Source organism: Lampetra planeri, chromosome 30, assembly GCF_965212315.1.
Source record: "Lampetra planeri chromosome 30, kcLamPlan1.2.h2, whole genome shotgun sequence".
Taxonomy (NCBI): Eukaryota; Metazoa; Chordata; class Hyperoartia; order Petromyzontiformes; family Petromyzontidae; genus Lampetra; species Lampetra planeri.
Genome location: NC_136136.1, coordinates 9,410,473 through 9,438,161, shown reverse-complemented (window position 1 = coordinate 9,438,161; position 27,689 = coordinate 9,410,473). Strand labels below are relative to the sequence as shown.

The following is a 27,689-nucleotide window of genomic DNA, read 5'->3' as shown; positions in this document are numbered from 1 at the left end:
CCTGCCCGTGTTTCACGGGTGGACGCTGCCGGCAGGCAACGGACCCCCGAGAGGCCACGGCCACTGACCCCCCCCCAGCGAGAGAGAGTGCAGTGTGCGCCACAGAGACCCTCACAGGTGGCACCGAGGATCCCGTCGACCGCCCGGCAAGCGCGGGACCCGCGGCTCGGGACCCGATCGGACGGATCCAGGAGGACGTCGGCTGCGCCTTCCCGGGCCTGAACGACGAGCAGCTGAGACAGACCCAGCAGCGAGATCCCGATCTGGCGGCGGTGGAGGCGGCACTGCGGGAGGAAAAGAGCGCCCTACCAGGACCCTGGAGCGGTTTGTATGCCCGGTTGTGTGTGCAGAACGGAGTGGTACGGGAGTTAACCGAGGCCGGCCAGCCGGGGTGCATCTGTGTTCCTGCCCAGGTGCGACCCCAGCTGCTATGGCTGGTGCATGACCACCCACTCGGGGGCCACGATGGGGAACGACGCACTCGAGAGACCCTGCGTCGCCAATATCTCTGGCCCAAATTGGCACAAGACGTGGCGGCCTGGGTACAGGGCTGCCGCGCCTGTCAGCAGTGCGGGCCGAAACCGGCACGATACCAGGTACCCCTAAGGCCGTTTCGCATCAGCCGCACGAATCAGCTGGTCAGGATCGACCTACAGGGGCCATTCCCGCGATCCCATCGAGGCAACCGGTATATCCTAGTCGCAGTAGAGTATTTCACCCGCTACCCCGTGGCAGTGGCCATCCCTGATAAAACGGCCTTGGTGGTGGCCCGGGCATTTGTGGAACATTACGTACTTAAGCACGGGATCCCAGAACGAGTCCTCACCGACCAGGGTAGCGAGTTCGAGGCCGAGCTGTTCCAGGCACTGTGCCGAGAATTCGGAATCCAGAAGGACCGAACCACAGCGTACCACCCCCAAGTGAACGGTATGGTAGAACGCATGAATCAGACCCTAGCGGGGAAACTCAAACGTATGGTGGCCGCAAATCAACGGGATTGGGACGAACACCTCCCCTACGCCCTTTTCGCCTACGCCACCACCGTACACACGTCGACGGGACAAACCCCGTTTTTAATGATGTTCGGCCGTGAGTCTCGTTTACCCGCAGATCTGCTATTCGGCGTCCCTTCCCCCCAGCCGGAGGAGGGAAGCCGCCCCGTGGAACACCTGTTGGAGACCCTGCGAGAAGCCCGAGGCCGAGCATACCCGCAAGGGGAAGCCGCGCATCGGCGGCAGGAACAGGGCACCCGACCCCGCATGGAACCCCCCTTATTCCTGACAGGCGCTAAGGTGTGGCTACACACCCCTCGCGTCGGGGCCGGGCAGGTGGGGAAACTGACGACCTACTGGCGGGGACCCTGGACCGTGGTGCGGCAGATCTCCCCCTGGACGGTACTAATTTATGGCGGGGAGAGGGGTCGAGAGACGGTGGTCAACGTCCGCCGCTTAAAACCGTGGAAAGAGGCCCCGGCGAGAGAGAACCCCGTCACCCGAAGGCCCCGAAATCCCGGAGTACCCGCACCCCTCGTGTTGGGGGGCCTCGCACACTACATGGGCCCCGCCGGGCCCCCGAGACGCCCCGATCCAGTCCGGAGACGGCGCAGACGACGGCCCCTAATCCCTTCCGCTGCTGAGTTTGTGCCCCAGCCCACAGGTGCCGGAGGACGGGGAGAGCCGCTGGAGTGGAGGAGGAGGCCGCCGCAGGAGCCACAGAGGACGGAACCACCCGCCCCGAGACCAGCCACCAGGTCCGGACGGATCCCCCGGACCCCGCAACGTTTCCTCGTGGGCGCGGCCCAAGCGAGGTGCTCCAGTCAACCCGGGACGGGGACTGGCACCTCGGGGGGCTATGTGATGCCGCCGCCACGAAGCCGTTCGGCAGGCGCCGCATCCCCGATCTCGCCACCACCAAGCAACGGAGCCAACCCCTCGTCCCCCTCACCTCACCTCACATGAACACACCCGCACGCATTTCCCCCCCCCCATAGAGCTGGAAGGGAAGGTCACCTGATCGACTGGTTTTTATCCGAGAAACCCTTATCGGGATTAACTCTCACGGTTTCCGGCGATCAGGGAATTGGACGGCCTCCCCCGACGCTACGTTGCACCGCGGCGCTGCGACCTGCCTTAAGATGGTATGGCCGCGGCGAGGGGCATTCGGCCACCGCGGTTGAAGCGCATCCCCCACACACACCACCCACGTGTCGACGGGGCAAGCAGGGGAGGGACGGGACAGCATGAGTAGCGGGACCGCAGGGGCTCTTGCGCATAGTCACGGATGGTTGGGATAATTACGCTTGAGCGTGCAGGCACCATTGTTAGGGAGGGAAAGGGATTAATTAGAATTTACGCCGCGCAACGCCGCACACTGATTAGCAGAGGTGTGGACTCGAGTCATGTGACTTGGACTCGAGTCAGACTCGAGTCATGAATTTGATGACTTGCGACTCGACTTGGACTTGCATAACAATGACTTTGTCCCACCTCTGAGATGTGGACTCGAGTCATGTGACTTGGACTCGAGTCAGACTCGAGTCATGAATTTGATGACTTGCGACTCGACTTGGACTTGCATAACAATGACTTTGTCCCACCTCTGCTGATTAGCATATCACAGGCTCCCGGAACCGCGTTGCGCGTGCCAGAGGGGCGCGAGCCCATTGTTCAGAGCCGACACCCTTTGAGGTAGGGAGGATAAATAGTGGGCGCAAAGGGGAAATCGGGCTCTCTCTTGACTCCAGTCCAGCGACCCGAACGTCCGTGAGACGCATCGAGGCACGCTGCGAGTACGGGATCAACGAACCGCCGTGGGCATCTAACAGGGAGTAAGAAGGTGAAGTAGGATAATAGCCGATAGATAAGGAATAGGTACAGGTTTAGTGGAATAGGCCAGCCTCGTCGACTCACTGATTCAACATTAGTTACCAGGTAGCGAATAATAAATCATTAATAGAGAAGCGTGGCCTCGCGTGATCTTGTCGAGCAGTGTGAACGTGTGGGTGCGCGTGTGTACACAGTGGTTCGCCACGTGAGTGAGCGCTGCGTAGAGCGGCGCACGAGTGGGTGTCGCGTGTGTGCAGGTGTGTGCGCTCGTAGTGTGGGGGAAGGGGTCGGTGCGTCCGCAGGTCCCCGCTCCGTCTGTCGCCGCCGGGACTCGCGCAGTGTGAGGGCAGCGTCGTTCGCCCTCCGACCCCTGACCCCCATTTAATAGCCCGTGATCCGTGGAGAGACAACGCAGCGTCTGCAGGTGAACGAGAGCGTGCGGCGAGCTATGCCTCTCACACGAGCTGGCGGAGGGACGGACCAGGGAGGGGAGCCGTCGGGCAATGAGCCCAGCGACGGCAGCAGCTGCTCACAGAGCAGCGAGGGGTCGGCGCACGGCAGAGCCCCTGCCATAGGCACGGAGCAGGGAGGGACTTCGGGGACCAGCGGCCCCAACACAGTCTTTCAGCCTTAGTCACTGGCCTGTTTTTTGGTGGCGGAAACTACGACATGATGATGAACTTGTTGACAGTAACGGGGAAGATGAGATAGAAGAATCTTCTGATAGAGACGCTGAAAATACTCATTATGATGCTGTTCCTGCTGTACTAAGGTTTCACGATGTTGGCTACTTAGAATTTGATAAAACGACAAAGCTATCGAAAATATCACAACCTCTTCGCAATGAAATGATTACTCTCGGATCCTTGCCTTTTCAGCACAGAGACAATCTATCATCAGTATCCAGAGAACGTTCAATTACATCAGCATGGTTTAAACGCCGACTAGCGAACGGAGAGGAAGTGAATCGTTCGTGGCTATTATATTCACCAATCAATAAAGCTGCTTACTGTTTCTGTTGTCTATTATTTACATCATCGAGTTCAAACTCACGAGCTTCGTTTGAGTTAACAAACGGGTTCAACAAGTGGAGAAAGCCAGAAAAACTAAATTCTCATTAAAACAATCCTAGCCACAGTACGGAAGGAAGTCGAACGAAGAATAATTGATGGTACTGGAATTGACGCAGTGGTTCAAGCTCAGATTCATTTGGAAAAACAACGTTGGCGAGATATATTGCAAAGGATACTCACCTGTATTAAGTTTCTGGTTTCACAAAATTTGGCACTACGTGGCCATGAGGAAAATTTGAATGCGGATGAGGATACAAATGTTGGAAACTTTCTCGCGCTGATCAAACTCGTTGCTCAGTATGACCCATTGTTAGCAAAACACGTACAGCACGCAGGAAAAAATCCGGGATCAGTTTCTTATTTGTCACCGGAAATCCAGAATGAATTTATCCACATACTTGCGTCGACTGTAAAGAACCAATTGTTGAGTGATATCAGGAAAAACAAGTACTACGGTATCTTACTTGACTCAACTCCTGATCTAGGACATCGGGAACAGCTTTCTCAGGTCATAAGATTTGTGGATGTGGATTTTCAAACTAAAAAAGTAACTATCAAATAATAATTTTTAGGTTATATCGAGATACATGCAAAAGATGCAGCAAGCCTAAAAAGAGTCATCGTCGAGAGACTGAAATCTGACAACATACCTCTAGCCGAATGTCGGGCACAATGTTATGACAATGCTGCTGTGATGACTGGGCATATATCCGGCCTTCAACAACGAATATGTGACAAAAATTACAGAGCATTGTTTGTCAACTGTGACAACCACAGCTTAAACTTAGCAGGAGTACACTCAGCTTAACAGGATCCACTTGTCGTCACATTTTTTGTAACAGTTGAAAGTATATATTTGTTTTTCTCTCGTTCAACAATTCGTTGGGAAGAGTTAAAAAAAGCTGTGCCCATCACAGTAAAGCGGGAGTCTGAAACACGCTGGAGTACACAATCAGAAGCTGTTAAAGCTATCTATGAAGAACTGGATGAACTAGTATGGCTGCTAGACAAATTATCGGAGGACGTAACTATGACGCCTGAAACCAGAAGTGATGCAGACAAGTTACAGGCATGCGTATTCAATTTTAACTTCATAGTTTTATTACATTTCTGGAATGTCATTCTTGGAAAAATGTATCGTGTTCAGAAGCGCTTACAGGATCCTACTATGAATTTCAAGGAAGCAGCAACTGATCTTGAATCTTTGGAGCATGAATTTGTCAAGTTTCGTGATGATTTGAGCCAAGTTGCTGTAGAAAACGCCAAAATAAGATGCACAGCCTGGGGGATCGATGTGGACAGAAGAATTAGGCGACGTCGGAAGATGCCAGAAGAACTGGCAAGAAATGCAGGACTTTCAGCAGAAGAACAAATTGTGCGCGTTATGAAGAGCGTTTTTTATCGACTTCGACAAGAGATGTCAACACGGTTTTTACGACTAAAAGACCTGAACACGAAATTTGGATTTCTGCTGGACGTCAAAACTCTTCTATCCGACACAGATGTCGATGCAATTCGTCGAAATTGCACAGATTTTGGAAATTTCTAAGACACCGACATCAATGGCCACGAATTTTTCACAGAAATTGGAGATTGCAAAATGCTGCTCAGTAACCAGAATGAAGTTCTACCAGAAACTCCTTTGGATCTTATTGGTTTTATTGTGTTTTATGGAGACGACATATTTCCCAATTTCACTGCAAATTTTATTAACAATAGCAGTTTCAATTGCAAGCTGTGAGCGGTCGTTCAGCAAATTGAAACTTATTTTGTCGTATTTGCGTGCTTCAATGGGACAAGATCGTCTCAGCGATCTTGCTCTTCTTAGCGTTGAAAGAGAAACATTGGAAAAAACAGATTTTGATTACGTGATTGACCAGTTTGCGACAGTGAAATCAAGAAAAATGTATATTTTGTAGACTATGTCAACCAGACAAGGGCAATGCCACGGTCATCATGGATAAAGATTTATACAACAACAAAATCCTGGACCTTCTTAATGATGGGAGTTACTCCAAAATTAAAAACGATCCCACTAAAAGCCTAACGACAAAAACCAACAGTATCATCATGAGTTCGACTTCCCTAATCGAACCAAGCAAACGTCCCTCTCTAAAACCATCGGCGGCAAGACCTCCCAGACTCTATGGTCTTCCTAAAATCCATAAAGAAGGCACCCCGCTACGACCCATCGTGTCGACGATAAACTCTCCGACGTACAAACTAGCCCGTTTTCTATCAGATACTCTGCTCCCCTTCACAGGCAAGACCTCTTCGGCAGTACTCAACTCAACCCAATTAGTCTCTATGGTTAAGGACATGGTACTATCTCCTGATGACATTCTCGTCAGCTTTGATGTAGTATCTTTGTTTACCAAAGTCCCAGTACCGGACACCCTAACAATAATTGAGGACTTAGTCCAACAGGGATTGAATTCTGATGTACCTGCGCTGGTTAGGCATTGCCTCACCAACACCTATTTTACCTGGAATGGCACCTTCTACAAACAGAATGAGGGTACCCCTATGGGCTCCCCCTTGTCACCAGTTATAGCCAACATTTTCATGGAAAAGTTTGAATCAGACGCCATCCAGACATCCACCCTGCGTCCTTCCCTGTGGAAGAGATATGTGGATGACACTTTCGTCATCTGGCCACATGGCCTCCCAGCATTGAACCACTTCTTGGACCACATCAATTCTAGACACCCATCTATCAGATTCACCATGGAAGTGGAGAAAGACGGTAAACTACCATTCTTGGATATTCTGTTTAAGAGGAGGCTTGACGGATCCTTGGGACATTCTGTCTACAGGAAAGCCACCCACACAGATTCCTACCTGAAACCGGATTCCCACCACCACCCATCTCAAAAGAATTCTCTCATCAAAACGCTATACCACAGAGCCCATGGCATTTCTGACCAACACCACCTGACTGATGAATTAAGACATGTACATCGGGCCCTCAGGATGAACGGATACTCTGACCGTACTATCCGCCAAGCTGTCTCTCCCACCACACAGAAACAACCACATGAAACTCCGACCAAAACTATCACGTTACCATACATAGCAGGCGTGACCAAAAAGATCTCCAAAATTCTAAACAAACATAAGATCCAAGTCCGATTCAGCACAGTGCATAAAATCCGTGATCTGATTCCATCTGTGAAGGATGTCGTTCCTGACTTACAGTATCCTGGAGTCTACAAATTGAGTTGCATTTGTGGTGATTGCTACATTGGAGAAACAAAACGTCATGTTGCTGATCGTGTCCGCGAGCACAAGTCAGATCTGAAACACGGCAGAACTGATTCTTCGGCCGTTGCCGATCATTGCTACAACTCGGCGGGCTCTCATGATATTGTCTTTTCCGAGACCAAGGTTCTCTGCAAGCCTCCTGGCTACCATCAAAGGTTTGTACACGAAGCCATACAAATATACAAACACAGACATAATTTCAACCGTGATGATGGGTACAAACTCAGTAATCACTGGAAAGATGTTATTAACCACGCAAAAAAGACTTAATTACACTTTTTGGACCATCTTATCTGACAGGCACTATTTTAATTTACTTCACCGAGTGTTAACATCCCCAGTTATTTTTAACAGTACTCTCTTCATTTTTCAGCCTGCATTGGTATAAACATGGGCATTTTCGTTCCTTTGTTCTATCATGTGTATCAGACCTCCCCTCCCCCCTTTCTGCCCATTGTGTTGGCGTGCGCAGCAGCCGCGTCCAAGCCGTCGCCAAATGTTTTGTTGGCTCCCTCCCCCTCCCACCCCCCTCCCTCCCGATACGTTCCATTCATTGGCTACCACATTCTGATGAACTCCCCCCCCCTCTCCTCCCCCCCTTCAACTTGCTTATAAGGGATTACATTTTGAATCATTGCTTCACTTGATGCAGCTAATCTGGCTGTGACGGTCCCACCTGATGACGGAGACTTGTGTTGCCTCCGAAACGTCGTGAATTTTATTTTTATTTTTGTTTTGTTTTTATTTTACTTTCATTACTTTTAATGTTTTACCTACGTGACTTTACCGAAAAAACCTGAGAATATGTCAACTAGTCAACGACAGTGACTGAGTGAGCCATGTAATATAATTTCTATAAATTTGCTTCTTTAAATACAATGTTTCATTAACATTTAAATTGTTATTCCTTATTCGATGTAATAGGAAAATGTGATTAAAGGGGGGGGGGGCGCCAATTTTATAGTTCGTCCCCGGGCGCAAAATATCCTAGCTACGCCTCTGACACACACACAGTGTTACCCCCAACACATACACACAGTGTTACCCCCAACACATACACACAGTGTTACCCCCAACACACACACAGTGTTACCCACAACACACACACCGTTACCCACAACACACACACAGTGTTACCCCTAACACACACACAGTGTTACACACACACACAGTGTTACACACACACACAGTGTTACCCCCAACACACACACACAGTGTTACCCCAACATACACACAGTGTTACCCCTAACACACACACAGTGTTACACACACACACACAGTGTTACCCACAACACACACAGTGTTACACACACACACAGTGTTACCCTTAACACACACACACAGTGTTACCCCAACATACACACAGTGTTACCCCTAACACACACACAGTGTTACCCACATACACACACAGTGTTACCCACAACACACACACAGTGTTACCCACAACACACACACACAGTGTTACACACACACAGTGTTACCCCAACACACAGACAGTGTTACCCACAACACACACACAGTGTTACCCACAACACACACACAGTGTTACCCACAACACACACAACAACAACCGCCATTCGCCACTAAGTGGCGGTGACGTCACCACGACGCTTGTGCCAGGCCATGTGCACCCTGAGGCCACGTGAAGTGTCGAACGCCCGCTGGCAGGAGGTCACGGGGCAGACCCAGGTGCCACGGGTCGACTGACCGAGATGACCGAGATGACTGGCTGATGCACCACCTGTGCCCCCTACTGTGCCAACTTGCTGTGCTTTAGCCACCCGGCGCTCCGCTCGTTGTTGTGAGCGTCGCTCCTCCGCCCTCCGTTGTTGTCGGAGGGCGACTGCCTCCAACTGCCCAGTAGCGTCCTTCACGAGCCTCCTCCACTGAGGCCGATCTTGACACCGCTGGTACCAGTCATCGGCAAGTCCACTCAGCTCCACGTCCTCCTGTACCACATCACTCCATCTCTTCTCTAGCCCGTGCCGCGCCCGTTTAGCCCCCTCGATCCGGCCAAACAAAAGCTGTTTAGGCATGCGGTGGCTGGGCATGCGGGCTACATGACCCAGCCAACGCAGCCTTGCCTGCCGGAGGAGCTCACTGATGGGACTTTGCCCAGATCTTTCAAGGACTTGTGAGCTCCTCACACAATCCAGCCTGGTTAAACCCAGGATGGATCGTAGGCAGGCCAGCCTAAATGTTTCCAACCGGCGAAGATGCTCCACTAGGGGGGCCCACGTTTCGCAAGCGTAGAGAAGGGAGGGAATGACCGTGGCCGAGAAGACCTGAAGCTTCGTGCGGAGCGACAGACCAGGTAGCTCCCACACAGCGTTACGCAACCGATGAAAAGATATTGCCGCTCGACTGATTCGGAGTGAGACCTCTGCTGATAAACTGGAGCCGGTCATGAGCACACTGCCCAGGTATGGGAAACTCTCTACTCTCTCCACAACTGCCCCATCACCGATTGGGAGTTGTGGGGGCGGAGTGCCCGATGGTACAAAATACCCAGGCAGGTGCTTAGTTTTGGTGGGGCTGATGGTAAGGCCCCACCTCTTAGTGGCACACTCCAGTCTCAGCAGCAGCGTCTCCAATTCCTCTTCTGAATGAGCAGCTATTACCAAATCATCGGCATACATAACGTGGTTGACCAATAGGGAGCCATCCCTTGATCGCACCCGGGCGTCGATCAGCCTCCCATTATATCTGTACCAAATGGTAATTCCCCCGGTACAGCTATTGAAGGCTTCACGAACTACGCAGTCGAAATAGATGTTAAATAATGTGGGAGCCAGAGGACATCCCTGTCGCACCCCAAGGTGTACAGGGAAAGGCTCCGACTCCCGGCCACGTAGTTTTACCCGGGCCCGCTCACCATCATGAAGGTCCTTAATGATCGTGAGCAGAGGGTCAGGGACTCCGAAAGCACGAAGAACAACCCAGAGCCCAGTCCTACTGATGGTATCATAGGCCTTGACCAGGTCAATAAAGCAGAGATGTAGGTCTTTTTGGAATTCCCTACACCTCTGCTGTAGCAGACGGACAGAAAATATGGCATCTGTGCAGGACCGCCCTTTCCTGAAACCACATTGGGGCCTCCGCAAGCCTCTCCTCAGCATGCCTAGCAAGGCGATGTTGAATAATCCTTGCCAGGACCTTACCCGGCACACTGAGGAGTGAGATGCCCCTGTAGTTGTTACAGTCGGTACGGTCCCCCTTCTTAAAGAGGGGGACCACCAGGGCATCCTTCCAGTCCTGCGGAACCCGTCCAGTGGTCCAGACTGTTGTTATGATGTCATATAGGGCAGTCTGTGCACAAACGCCACCCTCCCTCAGCATTTCGCCTGGGAGATCATCTCTGCCCGGTGCCTTCCCTGGTCTCAGACTCCGGATCGCCCTCAGTACTTCCTCAACAGCCGGTACCTCAGCCAGCCACTCACAGGGGGTGACCTCTTCCAATATTTGAGGCACCGCAGCCTCAGCAGGGTTATCCCCACTTTGTGCCATGATGTTTTCCTGGCTGAGAGATTTTCCCTCCCCCAGGACCTCACAGAAATGCTCAGCAAATCTGCAAACCTGTTCCTGGGGGTCGGAGATTGGATCACCGTTTTTTCCTCTAATGATGGTAATAGGTGTGGCGCTACAGGTTACTTTTTTGATGGAGTTAAATAGTGATTTGTGATCGCGGGCTACTGAGGCAGACTCCATCTCCTCAGCAACCCGCGACCACCACCCATCCTTACAGCGCCTCACGGCTCTCCGAACCTCCGAGCGAAGACTGCGGTAAACCTCCTCATTCTCTGACGTGGGATGCTGTAGGCGATGAGAGTGGGCCTGTCGCTTTTCTCAATTAACCTGAACACCTCCTCCGTCAGCCAGGGTTCCCGGGGAGGTCTGGACCGCGTACCCAAAGCAGCCATTGCAGCTGCATGAGTCACAGTCTTAAACCTCGCCCATTTACCCTCGACATCAGGTGGAGTGGGGGACGATGCCAACCCCAGCTGCAAGCGATGATGAAATTCTCGCTTGCAACTTTCATCAGCTAACTTAGACCAGGCCACTTTTGGTTGGAATGGGATCCTGGGTGTACACCCACCACCGGAGTGGAAGAATGGCAGGCGCATCTTACAGATGACTAGTCGATGGTCAGAGGGCAGATCAGCTCCACGGTAGGTCCTGGTGTCAAGGACATGGGCTCGCATCCGCTGGTCCGTCACTACGTAGTCCAGCAGATGTTCTTGCTTGGACCCGGCATGCATCCATGATGTTGTGTGGATGCGCCGATGCCGGAAGAGCGTGTTGGTAATTACAAGCCCATGGGCTGCACAAAAATCTAGCAGCCTCCTACCGTTATTATTGAGCTGATCTGGCCCATGCCTTCCAATCACTCCAGACCAGGTGCCAGCATCATGACCAACTCGGGCATTGAAGTCACCCAACAAGATGACTCTGTCCCGAGTGGCCACTTTAGCCAGCACCTGTGACAGGAGGTCATAGAAAGCGTCCGACTCATCGGCTTTGCCTGCATCCCTCCACGGATGTTCGTCTTCGGTGGGGGCATAAGTAACCACGACCACCACTCCTCGCCTCTGGTTGATGGGAAGGCGAGCCCAAAGTATCCTGGGGCTTACAGCTTCCCACACCTCACCGCCACGCTCCCACGCCCCCTTCATTCTTTTGTTCAGAAGAAGAGCCACACCCTGTTGTTTGGCAGTCTCCTGCCCCGAGTAGAGGACTGTCCACCCCTCATGGTGGCAGGAGCCAGAACCGGTCCACCGGACCTCCTGAATGCCACAGAGATCCAGGCGGTACCGGTCCAGCTCCCGACAGAGGAGTGGCAGCCTCTCCTCCGCAGTGAGCGTTCGAACATTCCACGTGGCCATCCGCAATGGTTTTTCGTTGTTTCTGGAGGAGCCCCGAGGGTTAAAATTCAATCTCCTGGCTCCGCCAAATGGGGTTTGGCCAGGAGACGTCATAAAAGCCTGACCCCCCGGGGCCTCCGGCACAAACTTATTAATTACAGGTTCATGTTTAATTCGTAGTTTAGTGGTGGTTAATTGAAGGTGGAGGGGTTACCAGCCCCTCGCACCCGTCCAGAGCCCCCGTTTAGCCACTGTGGTGGTCACAGACGCCATGAGGGGAGAGGCCAATGGGCATTGGCCCTCCCCCCACAGCACTGCCCACGACAGTGTTGCCCGTCCGGCACCGCGAGGAGGTAGGAGGTTGTTTTGCCGGACAACACACACACACAGTGTTACACACACACACAGTGTTACCCACACACACACAGTGTTACCCACAACACACACACAGTGTTACACACACACACAGTGTTACACACAGTGTTACCTCTAACACACACACACAGTGTTACCCACTACACACACACACAAAGTACCACTTTATACCAATAGGTCCCATGATGAAAGTGCCACTTTTTTCAAATTTTCTTGCTGTGGTTTTCACACCTGATGATGATTGCTTGTGTTGCAATCGAAACGTCGTGAGAATTTAATTGTTTTATTTTATTATTTTATTATTTCCCTTCTACGTGACTTTACCGAAAGAACCAAGAATATGAATCCCTGCAGTTACGAAACCCTTAAATCGAAATAATATTTTTTGTTTAATTTTATTTTTTCTACCCACGTCACTTTACCGAAAGAACAAAAGAGTATGGATTCCTGCAACTCACGAAAGCTTCTAACTACCACCACCACCACTTCTTGCCGTTTCTTTCCTCCTGCTCGACTTGCCCGGCCATGGAATCCCCTCTCGTCATCTTCTTATTCCGACCCAAGCACCGTCTAACAATGTTCCCCGCACCTCGGCTGGCAACGTACGGCGCGAAAGAAGTCCAACGTGCATCACAATACACGTGTACCGACGTTGCTTGATTCAACAAAGGCGATGCACTCTTTTATCTCCCGGTAGTGCTGCTTGTTGCTGGCTCCTTGACGTTTTTGGGGTCTTTGCTCAGAAAACGGAGATTTAAAGCCACCACGTGGGCCGCGTGTGCCCCCGTGGTGACACAGACGGAACTTGCCGCCGCTGAGTTTGTTTGAAGGTATGGGGCCGTCCATATATGACGTCACGCGTGGGCTACACGGTGGACCTTGTGCCGAGTTTGTTTGAAGGTAAGGGGCCGTCCATAAATGACGTCACGCGATTTTTGACGATTTTTGACCCCCCCCCCCCTTCGTCACACGACGTCACAAAAAGTCAGACCCCCCCCCTCAAATATGACGTCACAAAGCTCTGCCCCCCCCCCAATATAAAACATGCTTCAAATCGCTTTAAACTATTGTCATTGTAGTGCGTATTTAATGTGGCGCTGCACTCTGATGTTGTAGGAGAAAACATTTATTAAAAAGTCTAATTAAGTCGAACGTGTTGTCTATATTTATTTAAAGTTGCGCATTTTTATGTGACGTCACATTTCTCACGCCCCCCCTCGTCACACATCGTCACAAATGTCTGACCCCTCCCCGCCCCCCCTAGGTGCGTGACGTCATTTATGGACGGCCCCTAAGAAGTGTGGGTGTCGGTGGTGCTGCCCACCCCCCCCCCTCATGACGCCGTGCCGGCCTTCATAGGTGCCCTTCGCTAACAGCACTTGCCCCAACTGCCTGCTGAAGGCTATACGGGGGACCTTTGTCCGTTCGTGAGATGAGCGCACGCAGGAGTCGCGAATTAGGAGCTAATCGAGGAGCACGCGCATCCACATAGCCCCGTCGCGTTGCTCGCCGCTGCTGCCGCCGCCGTCAGCTGCACAATTATTGAAAATCAACGCGCCATCCGAGACGGACACACAGGCACGCAGAGACAAAAATCCCCCGTATAGCCTGCACAGGCTGTAGGGGCAAGTGCCGTAGGCGAGCAGCACCTATGAAGGCACGGCACACGAGGGGGTGGGTGGTCAATACCACGCCCGGCAGCCTTTGTCTCCCCAGCGACGATGTTTACACATCGCACCAGGTACTCATTTGAGGCCGAGTCGACCTAGGGACACAGTGCCGGTGGGTGTAACACGTGCACTACATGGACAGTGCCGGTGGGTGTTGTAAAGCCCGGGCACGAGCACACGGGTCAACACTCAACTTTCACGGCAGCTTTCAACGCGTGGCCGAATAGAGTGATCAGAACCCATCCGAGTGTAGCTTGAACGATTAAGAGACGAACTTTCTCGGGTTCTAAATCCGCGTGTTATCTCACAGCCCCACGGCACCACGGCGAGGGATTGGGGGGGGGTGTCGCGGGAGGGGTCGTGGAGGAGACTTTAATCCCCCCAGCACACTAACTCGGTGTCACTCACACTTACAGCAACACACACAAAGACCCCCCGTGTAGCCTACACTTGCTGTTGTGGGCAAGTGCTGTTAGCGAGCGCCTATTCGGGCCGGCACGGCACTCGAGGGCGTGGGTTGCGAGCACCACGCCTGGTCACCTTCGTCTCCCCAGTGCCGATGTTCCTACACCGCACCAGGTGCTCATTTAAGTCCGAGTCGACCTAGGGGAGGCCCAGGAAACCGTTCAGATATTCGTCGGAAATTAATCGTGGGTCACCGGCTACGGAGCGACTGCGCCACCGCTCCTCTCCCCAACACGCGCAAGAAGTCGCACACCCACGTGGACAGATTCAAGGGACTCGCCGCGATCACGGCATTCGTACGAACCAAGGCAGACGGAAACTTTTTAATGAGATTCTAATACACAGGACTCGACAAGAGGCAAGGAGAGAGAGAGACGCGAGGCCGAGGAGATGCATCGACACAAAGCACGCGGCCCAACCACCTCGCCCACGGGCTCTGGCAGTCGTCTCGCAGACGCAGCCGTGGTCTGGCAGGCAATGCTGTCCACCCCCCGTTGTTTTTTGTCCACCTTCGGTTGTCCACCTTTTTGTGGTGGTGGTGGTGGTGGGAGCTCAACGAGGTCAACATCGCGTCACGTCGGGACCTGCACAATACTGGTGAGATATCGGACTACCTAGCAACGACTGAACTGTTAATCGACGCAATCCAATTATAATAAGGGTCGCACTCGTTGCACGTAACACCACAACACCTCGCTGCTGATCGCGTCAAGGAGCGAAAAAACCATCACCACGTGACACTCCGGTGGTCATCCTCGCAGCTGCATCAGCGGCTTTTGGCTCGGCCATCCAACAAAGACGGCGGTCACCGCTTCTGCGGCCGTCTGGAACGCTCTTCCGATATTAGGAAGCCACTGGAGCGATCGACAATTACATCTAATTTCCTAAGAACTGCTTTTTGTGTTTAGTTGTTCTTACCCAGCACATCCGATTAGCACGGGCGGCTACGTATGGTGCAAGAGTTCAACATACATACAAAACAAATTAGCTCTGATCTTGTCCCGTGTTGAATTTGCCACAACTGCTGTGGTGGTGGATGGTGGTGTGCCGGTCTGCGTGGTCTCCAAACAAGAGTTTAAAGCTTCATCAATTGGAGAAAAACATGCTTATAAGTCACTTTTAATTGCAGTGTCAGTGCTCCGAGTGAGGTCACTGCTGCGATGTCACTCTCAGCTGCCACGGTGACGCTCACAAAGTTTGCTTTATTTGTTTTCCAATGAAGATTCGAACTTGTGTCGGGACAAACAGCCTCGCACGTAACTACAAGCTAAGGGGGGCCGTTTGCTTTACTTACAGCCTGAACTCAATACAATACAGTTTCGAACATCGTTTAAACATACGCATTAACACAACTTAACATGTCAAAGTGTTTGTAACGGCTGTGGTTTCCAGCAGTAAGGGAGGAAGCGATCGCAAGACGTGGGTGGTCGTGATGACCTCTTGACCTTTATTTGTAGACTTGGACCATGTTGGCAAAGGCTGCGTTCGTGAGCCACGAGCTCCCAAGGCAAGACGCAGAACATCAAGTAGGTTGACAACCAAACCGTGCAACGTTTTAACGTTTTCCCCATTTTTCTCTGGGAACTCCCGAGTTTTCTCTCCTTTGCAAAAACTGAAAAAAAAACCTTTTTTTTTACAACGTTCACAATGTAGGGGTCTCCGAAAAAATACGAATAAAGAGTCATGACGTCCAATGCCATTGTACCACCCACGGCTTCCCATGGCTTATTGCTCAATGCCAAAATTCGTACCACGACCACCAATTGGTTCCTGACGCCCTGGGTACCACTCCAGTGCCCGTCTCGGTGACCTGGTCTCCTCCAACCCAGCAAGCGGGTCCCACCCGTCACTACCTCTCTTTCCGGAATAAATACCAAGCAAATGTACCGTATGTTGAACTTCTTTCGCACCGTACGTAGCCAACCGTGCTAATCAGAGGCGACAATAAACTAAACACAAAAAACGTTCTAACGAAGTGAGTTTTAAATCTCGATGCATTCACGTCGGTCAATGAATTCTGTAGGCGAACACTCAATGCACCGTTTTACGAGCTTGTTGCCGATGTAGGGCGGGACTTGAAGTGAATAATACAAGGAGTATACAGCAGTCTCCTTAGACCACGGAAGGCGTCTCACACACCTAGCACATGAAGACATCAACTAAAAAAAAACACTGCTTAATCATGAACCTGTGTGGCTCATCGATAGGTGATCACTTCCCACTGGACACCGACATCAACAAAGGGACTTGCTCACTCAGGCACAGCCTGCAAAAAGCAGCACAAGGCGTCGTCATCGTCGTTTCAACGCGGGGCAGATCCAATCGTCTTCGGAACACTTATTGCTCTGCACGTCACAACACCGCCACCCCATCCAAACCACGCAGCACGCTCGCCAACCCCAGCGATGCACGCGGCAGAGGCTGCCAATTTCTAAAGCCTCTTACCGCGATTGGATTCTCAAAGCGAACCACAGCGGTGTGTGACAATGTTCGATGTGGAGATGTATTTTCTTGCACAATTTTTAGCTTTTTAAAATGAGTACGCAGCGAAAGGGATGGTCGGTAAGTCTCTCTCGCTTAAATCGTTGCGATCGCCAAGCGCGCCGCCGATGTACCGCCAGGGTGGCAGCGGTGGGTCGCTCGGTGTGGCAGCGATATGTTAACTACCTCGCCTGGTACACAGGCGTTCGTGGGTTCGATCCCGACGCCTGTATATTTGGAGTTACCATTTTTTCCCCCCGTGGTCGCGTGGATTTTTCTCCACATTTAGAATCAACATCACGCGTTTAGAGTATATGGCTGCTAGAAATGTCCACTTCGTTGAGCTATCATTTGTGGGCAGGTCGCTTCTGAAAAAGAGCTATACAGCTCAGTTGGGGCTTACCTTGTAAGATCAACAGTTTTTAATTGTTTTTAGTTTCAATGCAGGCAGCGTGGGTGTGTAGTACAAGCAGTGATACGTGCGCGAGATTCCCAGCCTGCCGGGTCGCGAGATAACCAGCTGTCATGGGTTGGAGGTCTTGAGTCGTACGGTTTTCTCCGAGTACCCCTGCTTCCTCCCACATGTAATACTCGGCAATCGTCAAAAAACATCCTCCTGGGCGAGTTGCGAGATCCAGAGATGCTCTCTCAGGAGGTTAAAGGGCTATTACTATTAGGTTTATATTAACGCGTGGAAGTGTGATGTTGACACGTGCTTGCTAATCCACTGCTGGATGAAGGATTCTCCATGCTGAGTCAGCCATGGACGTTCATCGTGCCGGTTCAGATATTACCACGGATATCGCCATGGCCAACCATGGTGTCGTCGATACCCCCTCCAAAGCGCTAACCGCTCAAAATTTTGTAAGTACAATTAGATATGTTTTTACCCAGTGTCTCATTCGCAAACCTTTTTTGTGACTTTCAGCCATTGCCAAATTACATATTTTTTTGATGTGGGTCTCGAGGAGCACTCTTAAACAAGTCACCAAAAACACGGGATGAACGTTACCCGTGGCCACGATCATCATGGTTAAAACCAAACACGGCCCTGTGTTGAACATTGAATCAAACTCGTCACAGATACACTCTCATGTCATCCACTTAGCATTTATCACACGGACTTCTATCCAGGTTATTTATAAGAGGGACCACAGAGTCAGTAGGCCACGTCTCATTCACCCTTTCCTGTTCAGATTACAAAAGTGTACATCGAATCGGGAGTAAGAGGCCATGCGGGAGGGCGTGTGGCACAGCTTGGTGCCGGCTATCGCTGAGTGCGGTTGTGTCGCTGCAGCTCTCTGCGGCGAGTACAACGTCTTTACGGACCCCAGAACGATGATGATGAGGCGAGCCGAACCCTGACCAGGATGTGAACTTGTACGAGAGCTGAGCACTTTGACCAGTGCAGGCCCTCGGCCAGTTCAGAATCAGGATATTTGTTTATTCTGGAAGAATCTGATGAGCCATGAAGCTCTTTTTTCATAGATGTCCAATTACGACCGTCACGATTCGAACAGCCCCAATCAACGATCGGTAGATATGAATGAGACCGATAATCAACACCTTCAATGTCGAATCCAGCCATGTGAGAAAAAGTTCTTGGGAGTTCAGAGTTCGTGACCACATTTTTACTGCGTTTTGGAAAGAACTAAGATTTGTAAAAATGACTGGCATACGACAGAAATAGGTTTCCGCTGTCGCCGAGTAACAAACAATTTAAATAGAGTAATAATACGAAAGCATCACGTAGAAATTAATATACACAAAGCCTGCATGGTTTTATGAAATTGCAAACCTAAACCACATACAATTTACTCGTTCTACAGCCTACACACAACAGTGACCCGAAAGCTATAATAAGACAGTTGCGCTCATTCGGCAAACGAAACTGATTCGCTCAACGACGTATGCATAGGATCGCGTGCGTAATAGTCAATGAACGATGTATGCAAAGTATATACGTAAATATATCAGAATCGAGCCAACAGATCAAATCGGACCGTGCAAAACGATTCGGTCCAGAACAAGATGGAACGAGCAAGGCTGCTCACCCGTACGAAAGCGCGAGGCACTAAAACGATTCTCCACTCAAAATTGAAACCCCAAATTGTGACGGCTCACCATTAAGAGTGGGCCAATCGTTCCACGCCTCTTTCCCTATAAAGTGTCACATCTACCCTACATAAATACTGCATCGCTCTGTAACACACAACACCCCCACCCCCCCATCGATCGATCCCTTTAAAATCTTTACAATCACAAATCTTTTATAAGTTACTTTTTTTTTTATGACTCCGTATATCTTTCAATATGTTCAGGTAAATTATTAAGTGACGTCTTGGAGGCGGGCTCAGTGGATAACGCTGCGATGAAGTAATTAAGGGACACCCAACGGCATATGGCAACGAGCGGGAGGTACCTGTGAGAGTCAGTACAGAAAGTAGGTTACCAACAGGCGACCTGATTTGATTGTGACCCCATCACGTGAGTGGCTTTCTCCAGACTCTCCCGTTGCCTCCCAAACAACAACAACAACACTCAAAACATCATGAACAGGACCCTCGTGAAAACGAGTCTCAATACTCGGCGAGGTGTTCCCTGGGTAAACAACAAGTAGCGACATTACCCTACCAAGGCCATTGCATTTCTCCCTCTTTCAAGGTAATAGGCGCTGGCCGTGCAATTGCGCGCTCACGCTGCTGCTCCTTGGAAGGGCCTCCAACGATTGGAACTCTTAAGACGCCCCCCCCCGGAGTGTATTTGGCCTTCTCTTCCACGCTGGCCAGACAACTGGGAAGAGGTGGGAGTCTACCCACACTTTAACCCAGCCATACGCGATCTGCTGGTCGACTATCTTCTGCCAATACGAAGCCGACACATTCCTTGAAGCCGACTGGCGACTATGGTGCTGCCTATCCAATGTGGCGATGCATACGGCAGACACGTGGAAGAGCGGAGCCCAAGGACAGTCTGAAGAGAGACTTTAAATTGGTCTTTGCCCCCCGCTAGTTCTGGCTAATTACCCTGCAGGTTATGTTTTTTTTTCCTGCATTGGGATCTACGGATGAAATGCCCCTTGCAAATGTAAAGTATTATTATTAGACGATGGTGCGGGGCACTGAGAAGATTTTGGCAGAAAGGCTTTACAAACCAAATCGTCACTTAACAAGTCTCCGTCCTCTTTATAAACACAGAGGGCTGTGTACCGCTCCTTCCGAGCCGTGAACTTGGTTTTGTTTTATGCCCTCGGGACAACATCCAAGAGCGTTAAAACAACGTGAACGATAATCGGTAATATCTGCATTTCTTATCGCATTTTTCCAAAAAGTTTCTTTTAACAAAAAAAATCACATTAAACTCGTGCAAACAAGTCATCTCTCCATCTTCCCATCGAACGAGAGAGATAATACAATTACAATAAATACATCTTTTTAAAACATTCGGGTTCTGAAAATCGTGGGTCGGGAATTCAGAAGGAGCAAGGGTTGTTAACATCAGAGGGGGAAGACACACCGCCAGATCGGAATTCCATGCGGGAATGTGAACGTTACGGACTTAAAAACGGCCAATGAAGCTACTCACTCACGTGTGCTTTCAGGCAGGAAGTAGCACGACTACGACTACTATTACGACGACGTAGAGGTGGTCACGATTGTGCTGCCATGTTGCCTCTCCGATGATGGATTTCCGGGTCGTACTGCACATTGGTGTTGTTTGGCACGACGTCCGACGTTTCGCGCCGCATGCTGGGAGCTTCGTCAGGAACTCGACGGGGGAAACACTGGCGGTTCTCGCGGCAGCAGCAGCGTGCGAAGCAGCGACGCTTTTCTTTTAAACCGTAAAACAATGTGAGCTGCCACCATTCGGTTCCTGAAGAAGCTGCCAGCAGTTGCAGCGATATGTCGAATAACGCGCTGAATGCGCAGTACGAGCTGAAAGCGCATTCGAGAGGGATTAATACTCCTGTTGTTACACATTGGGGAGAATGGATGGAATGGGCCTATGTCATTCAATTCAGTGCACGAGTCACCAGCCTCTTCTCGCAGACACCATGGTCAAATACATCCTTGGAATTCCTTTCTATGCTCGAACAACAAATCTACATGAGTTGGCAGTCGAGAGTAGGAAATGTTGGTGGCATTGCAACCTGCCAACAAGACTCATGACGATCGCGATGCTAGCGAGGATGAATTCGACGACGGTTAACACCATTTCTCTTTTAACAGCACGACTCGGGACTGAGGCCAAGTGCTGCAGAGAGGGAAGTTTCATGGCAGGGGCTCAGGGACACGGTTCAGAATAACGACCTGCGACCAACTCCTAGAACCCAAGCAGGGTTGGACCTGGTTAATATTTGAATCGGAGACTGCCTGGTTATACGAGGTGTCGTAGGCTCAAGATGGACGAGATGGGGACACAGCAATGGGCTTAATCTATCTGCACTTAAGGCTTGCGTGTCATCCCCTCGAATGGTTAGGTTTTCTCCAGGTACTCCCGGTTTCCTCTCAAATGCCAATCACTCATTATTGGAATTGGCCAAACATCCCAATTCAGGACCTTTCTGAAAAAAACATAATAATACTCAGCGAGGTTTTCCTGAATCGAGGGCCTTATTGAATACACTTCCAAAGAGTGTGCGCAATTTCTCGGATATACAAACTAATCACTATCTCTTGATCTCTTCCCATGCTTCTCTATGGAGCCTCATACCTCCATCTGCAACATTTCCCACATTCAGTCTTAATATTCTGGTTGAGGATTCGACCCAGGAAAAAGGGTAAACGGTGCTTGGTATAACCTCAGGGCTAGGTGTTATGAATAAACCAGTGAGACAGACAAAAGTATCGTCTCTGGACCCAAAAAAAATGATAAACTAGTGTTAGGTGTAATACGTGAGAGCGAGAGACAGACCGAGGGCTAGAGAATGTGATGAATATGAATGTTGGGCATGCATTGAAACGTTTGTGGCTTCGGTCAGGCAGCAAGGATCGCGAGATGAGGTGACCACTCAGGCTGGAAGTTGTGCCGGCTAAACAACGACGAACGTGGCTCAACGAAATCAACCTGGAGGCTGTGACAGGCAGCGGCCAGAGCCGACAATAGCCGGCGCTCCCCCACACTCAGTGTCGGGGAGCAGCGAGCTGCAACAGATTGCTTCTGGGCAGTACTCCCTCGTTATTCACCAACTCGCTAACCGCGATTTTGGCTATCCGCTAATCGCGTCTGGAACTCTACACGACTGCGGCATTGAGGGAGAGAGAAAGTGATGCGATAAAGTTACGGGACAAAGCGATGAGATAATTTGATAATGAAGTTCATATGAAACTATTTAGATGTATTCTTATTTACTTTATGATTAATAATTTTTTTGTTATGATGTTCATGTATTTAATAGTTTATTGATGTATTTACTTTAGGGAATTAATTCAAAACATAGGTTTTCGTAGAGTCAATATCTTTATCCCAAAAAATGTGCTATTCACTCGCATCTCCGGAACATATCCCCTCGCGAAGAACGAGGGGATAGTGTACTCCGATTACCGTATATCATCAGGTCACAGGGGCAGAGCACAAACCTACCGGTTGCTGTTTAAGATTGCTTTGTATTTTGTTCATGCGGAAATTATTCCAAATTAAACAGGAGGGGGGAGGGGGGGGGGGTCACATCGGCGGCCTGGGTTTACGCGGGGTCAGCGGTGTCGAAGAGGGCCGATGTCTCTACGGCTAAATCCACCAAAGAAACCTCACAGCCTCCCTGCTCAAACGAGCACGGGGCAACGCTCAACTCTGTTGGCAACAGTGGTGAGATGTTAACTGGTATACAGGAGGTTGTGGTTCAATCTCGACCCTGACAAATGGATTTTGTCTCCGGATCCTCCGTTTTTTCCCTGCACATTTATAAAGATCAGTTTAAGAGTATTTGGCTGCTATAAATGTGCACGTGATCAGCCACTTCGTTGAGCTTCTGAAAAAGAGCTATATATATTTCAGTAGGCTTTACCTGGTAATATAAATATAGCTTAGCTAGCTTAGCTTAGTTCAATTAGTCAACATTTTACATTTTAGTCAGTCTCGATCTGTGGAATTTACATTTAGTCATCATTCTCTTCGCCTAGTTGACGAAAGGAGTCAAGCTTCAGTCAAATGCTCTGCACTATTAAATGCTGTTGTGAGGTTCGTGCCGTTCCTCCACTGCTCAGCCAATCGATAAACTCAGCAAATTGTTCTATACGGGGACTCTACTTACGAACGAGTTAAGTTTCAGAGGTCTGTTCGTAAGTCGATTTGCTCGTAAGTCCAACTTTACTCCTGTAGATTCCAAACATGTTGTACAGCATGTACACCATGTTTGGGGAATGGCTTTAAAATGTGTATAATCTCCTGTAGATGCCACTGGTTCTTCATGTTCTGCAGAAGTAGATGCTACCACCGCCATCTATTGCACGGCAGTTGAACATACGACTCTCGATCCGAACAGGCAACTGAACATATGGACAGGTTGGTTCGTATCTCTCAAAGTTCGTTAAGTCGAATGTTAGTAGAAGAGTCCCTGTACGCACGTCTATAGCGTCTGACATTCGGGCGAGTTAACGAACGAAGCGAGGGGTGGGGGGAGAAACGATTGTGACTGCGCCGTGCACTTTGGGTCTCTGGTGGGGTGGCCGCCGTTTCGTCCGCTCGCGCTCATCGTTGACTAAAAAATAAAACACCTGTTTCACGAATAATTTCGTCACTAATTTCGTGAACAAGGTCAACAACCAACTGGCAGCCTTGGGCCGTAGCAGAAATTCGACATTCCTATAAACGGGGACAAATCTCTTTGCTCTGAAAACCACCGTTGACGTTGCGGTAATATCATCTTCTTGGTTCTTTCGGTAAAGTCACGTTGAAGGGAAATAATAAAATAATAAAAATAAAACATAATAAAATACAATTCTCACGACGTTTCGGCCACAACGCAAGCAGCCGTCCTCAGGTGAAGAACAGGTCTGTCAGGTGAAGAACAGGTCTGTCGAGAAGACAGACTCTGTCTTCTCGACAGACCTGTTCTTCACCTGAGGACGACTGCTTGCGTTGTGGCCGAAACGTCGTGAGAATTATTTTATTGTGTTTTATTTTTATTATTTTATTATTTCCATTCTACGTGACTTTACCGAAAGAACCAAGAAGATGAATCCCTGCAGTCACGAAAGCTTTAAATCGAAAAGTTGCGGTAATAATTACATAAAAAACTTTAAAAGGACGACGGACTCGGGCAAACCTTTCAACCGGGATTTGAACTCGCGACCTCCTGCTCGGGAGTTGAGCACTGCAACCACCGTGCGACCCCACCCTCTGATTTACATCTCACCCCAATATCGGTTCATCTTAAGAAAGCAATCTCAATCAATCAGTATTGACTATGAGATTACATTCCTGTAAAAACCACAAAATGTGGGTTTATATTGTTAAACCCTCGAGTAATCGGTAATCAGAGTACTTTACTTTTCCAAAGTGTCACCCTCCCGGCACTGCGGCGGCGTGTGGCCACCGTTCATCAGCTGAGGTTGTAACCGACGCTGGGCCCTTTGGGCCTTTGCGTGGCGCCAACGGGATCGGAGCGGCCTCCCGCCGGCCCTCCTCCTCCTCCCCCGCTAGCGTCGGCCCCGGGCGCCGGGCTCGGGATCCAACTCATGCCCTGCAGGGTGCGGCCACCCGTGCCGCCATCCAGTCCGGCGTGCGTGTTCTCGCTGACGAAGGCTGCGCGCGCAGAGTGGGAAAAAGCAGAAACGACGATCACCGCCACAATCGGGGTCATCATCATTTGTCATGTGCACCTTGACAGGTTCATGCTCACAGCAGCGGCTTTTGGGCTGGCCATCGAACAATGACGGTCACTGCATCACGCGCTTTCGGGTGTGCTTCTGCGGCCGTCTGGAAATCTCTTCCTTCTGATATTAGGAAGCCACTGGAGCAAGACACTTTTAAATCTAGCTTGAAATCGAATTTCTTTAAAACTGCTTTGTGTTTAAATTTCGATTTAAAGCTTTCGTGACTGCAGGGATTCATATTCTTGGTTCTTTCGGTAAAGTCACGTAGAAGGGAAATAATAAAATATTGCTTTATTTTATTTATTTTATTATTTCCCTTCTACGTGACTTTACCGAAAATACCAAGAATATGCTTTGTGTTTAGTTTGTTGTCCTTCCCCTGCACCTTCTATTATCACCATTAGCGACGTACGGTGCAAAAGAAGTTCAACATACATATGTACATCAGGGCTGTGCAACCCTGGCCGGATTTATAGAGAACTTAACGTCTACGATTTATTACCAGCTGAGCAGATTGTAAAAAAGTCTCGCGAACTATTAGTTGAATAATTTGGTTGAGTCACTGAGAGCCAAGCCAGAATGAAAACCGAGGACTGGATTTGTGCATCTCTGGTGTCAATGATAGCGACACCGTCATTGCTGTTACTGTTGTCATCATATTTAACCCTGCTGCAGATGTGAGTGAATCATCAACTTCATCACAACTGACACTTCATGAACACTGCAACATTATCAGTCAACATCAGCATGATCAGTGCATATCCGAGTCCACATAACGACCACCGTCATCATCTTCACCACCACCACCTCTAAAACTGCACATGATTCATCATCACCATCATTATCATCACTGGCACACGTACACGAGTCTGCAAGAACACCACTGCCATCCCCGATATCATCACCTCAAGGGCACACAAGCAAGTATGAACCACGAATCATCATCATCATCATCATCGTCGTCATCATCGTCATCATCGCCACTGGCATCATAGCCCTACAGGTTAATCGCTCACTCACACGCCGATCTCACTGTGGTGTGATCCACCAAAAGCACATCGCATCCAGCAAACACGCAGTTAACACGAGGGGGGGGGGGGGTTAAGGGTCGAGGGTAAGAGTTTAGCAGAAGCAGCAGGGTGCTGAGGGTATACCTGAAGGCGCGACCTTTCGCCGTCTCTTCACGTCCTCGGCACACAACGCACCCAGCGTGACGCTCACCTGTCTGCCTCACACACAGGTGAATGCCGAGTCAGCATAACCCCTCCGCCGTGCCCATTGCATCTATATCCGTGTGTTGTGTGTAGATACATGCGAGTGTGTGCACACCTGTGGGCTGGGGGATTGTCGTAGGGATTTCAAAGCGCTACGAACACGGCGACCTGTGTTCAATTCCCGCTCGCGGCCAACATCGGTGATGAATATCTGAACCGATCCTGGGCCTCCCCTAGGTCAACTCATCCTCAAATGAGGACCTGGTGCGGTGTGTAAAAATCGTCACTAGGGAGACAAAGGCGGCCAGGCAAGGTGCTAGCCACCCATCCCCTGGTGTGCGGTGCCGGCGTTCATAGGCGCTCGTGAGTTCGTGTGTGTACACGTGTCTCCATGTGCTTATGTGTGCGTGTTTGTCCTCATATGTGAACTTGCCGAGAGTTGTGAATGGCGTCCCCTCGGACGTCCAGCGAGTAGAGAGCACCAATGTGGCTCAACTGCTGAAACGCACCAAGACAACACGAACAGCAACGTTTGTATGATCACGTTAAACCTCCAATACAAACAACAATGCCACTATCAAGTGGAACATCAATACGAGCTGGGACACTGTAATCAATAGGATCATAGCACAAACAAGACGGTTAATCTATTAAATAACTCTGAAGTGTCTCTATGTTTAATAAGCCGGCAGCAACGCTCGTCTTCCATTAGCAATGCTTTGCTGGCAGGTGGAAATTCCACGGCTCTGTGGTGGGGATCAGTTACTCCGTAGGACTAAAACTGGCTTCCCACAAGGCGCATGGTGGGATTGACTCCATGCTATAGCCTATGGAGCTCGGTGCACGAAGATGAATTTGAAAATTCATAAAGGCAACACACTGTTCCGTAGTTGGGATGCTCAGGCTAGAGACGAGAATGTGATTGTTATTATTCAGAGTGGCAGATTTAAACCGCTTCTGATGAATATTGCGTTGGTCATACGACGACATCAGAGCATCTGGTTGTTGTCTGTGTACATGTGCGACTTCATTTCACAGGACCCCTGGGCCACATGAGACCTACCACTTCAAAATAGCCTGCAAACGAGGTGTATCCATCACTGCAAGCACCTCAGCTACTCGTCATAAGAAGGCAGTACAGCAGAGCGTGGACTAATATCGTCTCTTCTATATGGGATTGAGCGTTGCCCTCTCGCGCACGGTGCTCCGGTTCCCTCCCACACGTATTAACACTCATGAGTTGGCTGAAAATATCTTAATACATAGGAAACCACAGAGCTTCAGCAACTGTTGGTGCCGGCTCACTGCCTAGCTGCGGCTTTCCCCGATTATCTGTGGTTCCTCGTGCCCCCGAGTCGTTCTCTCCCGTCGAGAGTGAGCGAACAATGTGCAGTGGCGCATGATATACGTTCAAATAATTATCACTTGGTAACCGTGTGAGCAAGAGAGAACCAGTTGGAGTCATCACACTCGCGAGGGTTATGCGAACCCTCATTATAATTCACGTCCTGCGTGTTAACGCGTAGCCCCGCAGAAAGGAAAGTCTAGTTCGGCACTTCGGAAAGCAAACAGTTTGACCCAACCCTTGATTTGAGAAGCCAAAGGCCGGACGGACTTAATCCGGCAACTCACCTGGTTCCTGTCCT

The 27,689-nt window shown here is 50.1% G+C and overlaps 1 protein-coding gene across 3 annotated transcripts in view; it reads right to left on the bottom strand.

Moving 5' to 3' along the window:
• Positions 1-14,831: 14,831 nt before the first annotated feature.
• The window catches only part of GPATCH2L (G-patch domain containing 2 like), a 35,047-nt gene continuing 22,189 nt past the window's right edge, over positions 14,832-27,689 (bottom strand). For 2 of the 3 annotated variants that reach the window (XM_078608713.1, XM_078608714.1), the window contains exons 10-12: positions 27,676-27,689; positions 25,984-26,541; positions 14,832-24,758 (exon numbers count right to left, since the gene is read on the bottom strand). The exon at positions 27,676-27,689 is cut by the window's right edge and continues 26 nt beyond it. In XM_078608713.1, coding sequence (XP_078464839.1) covers positions 26,461-26,541; positions 27,676-27,689 — 95 coding nt within the window. In that variant the 3' untranslated portion in view covers positions 14,832-24,758; positions 25,984-26,460. The remainder of the gene's footprint in view (positions 24,759-25,983; positions 26,542-27,675) is intronic. The other variant, XM_078608715.1, reaches the window with a different exon arrangement.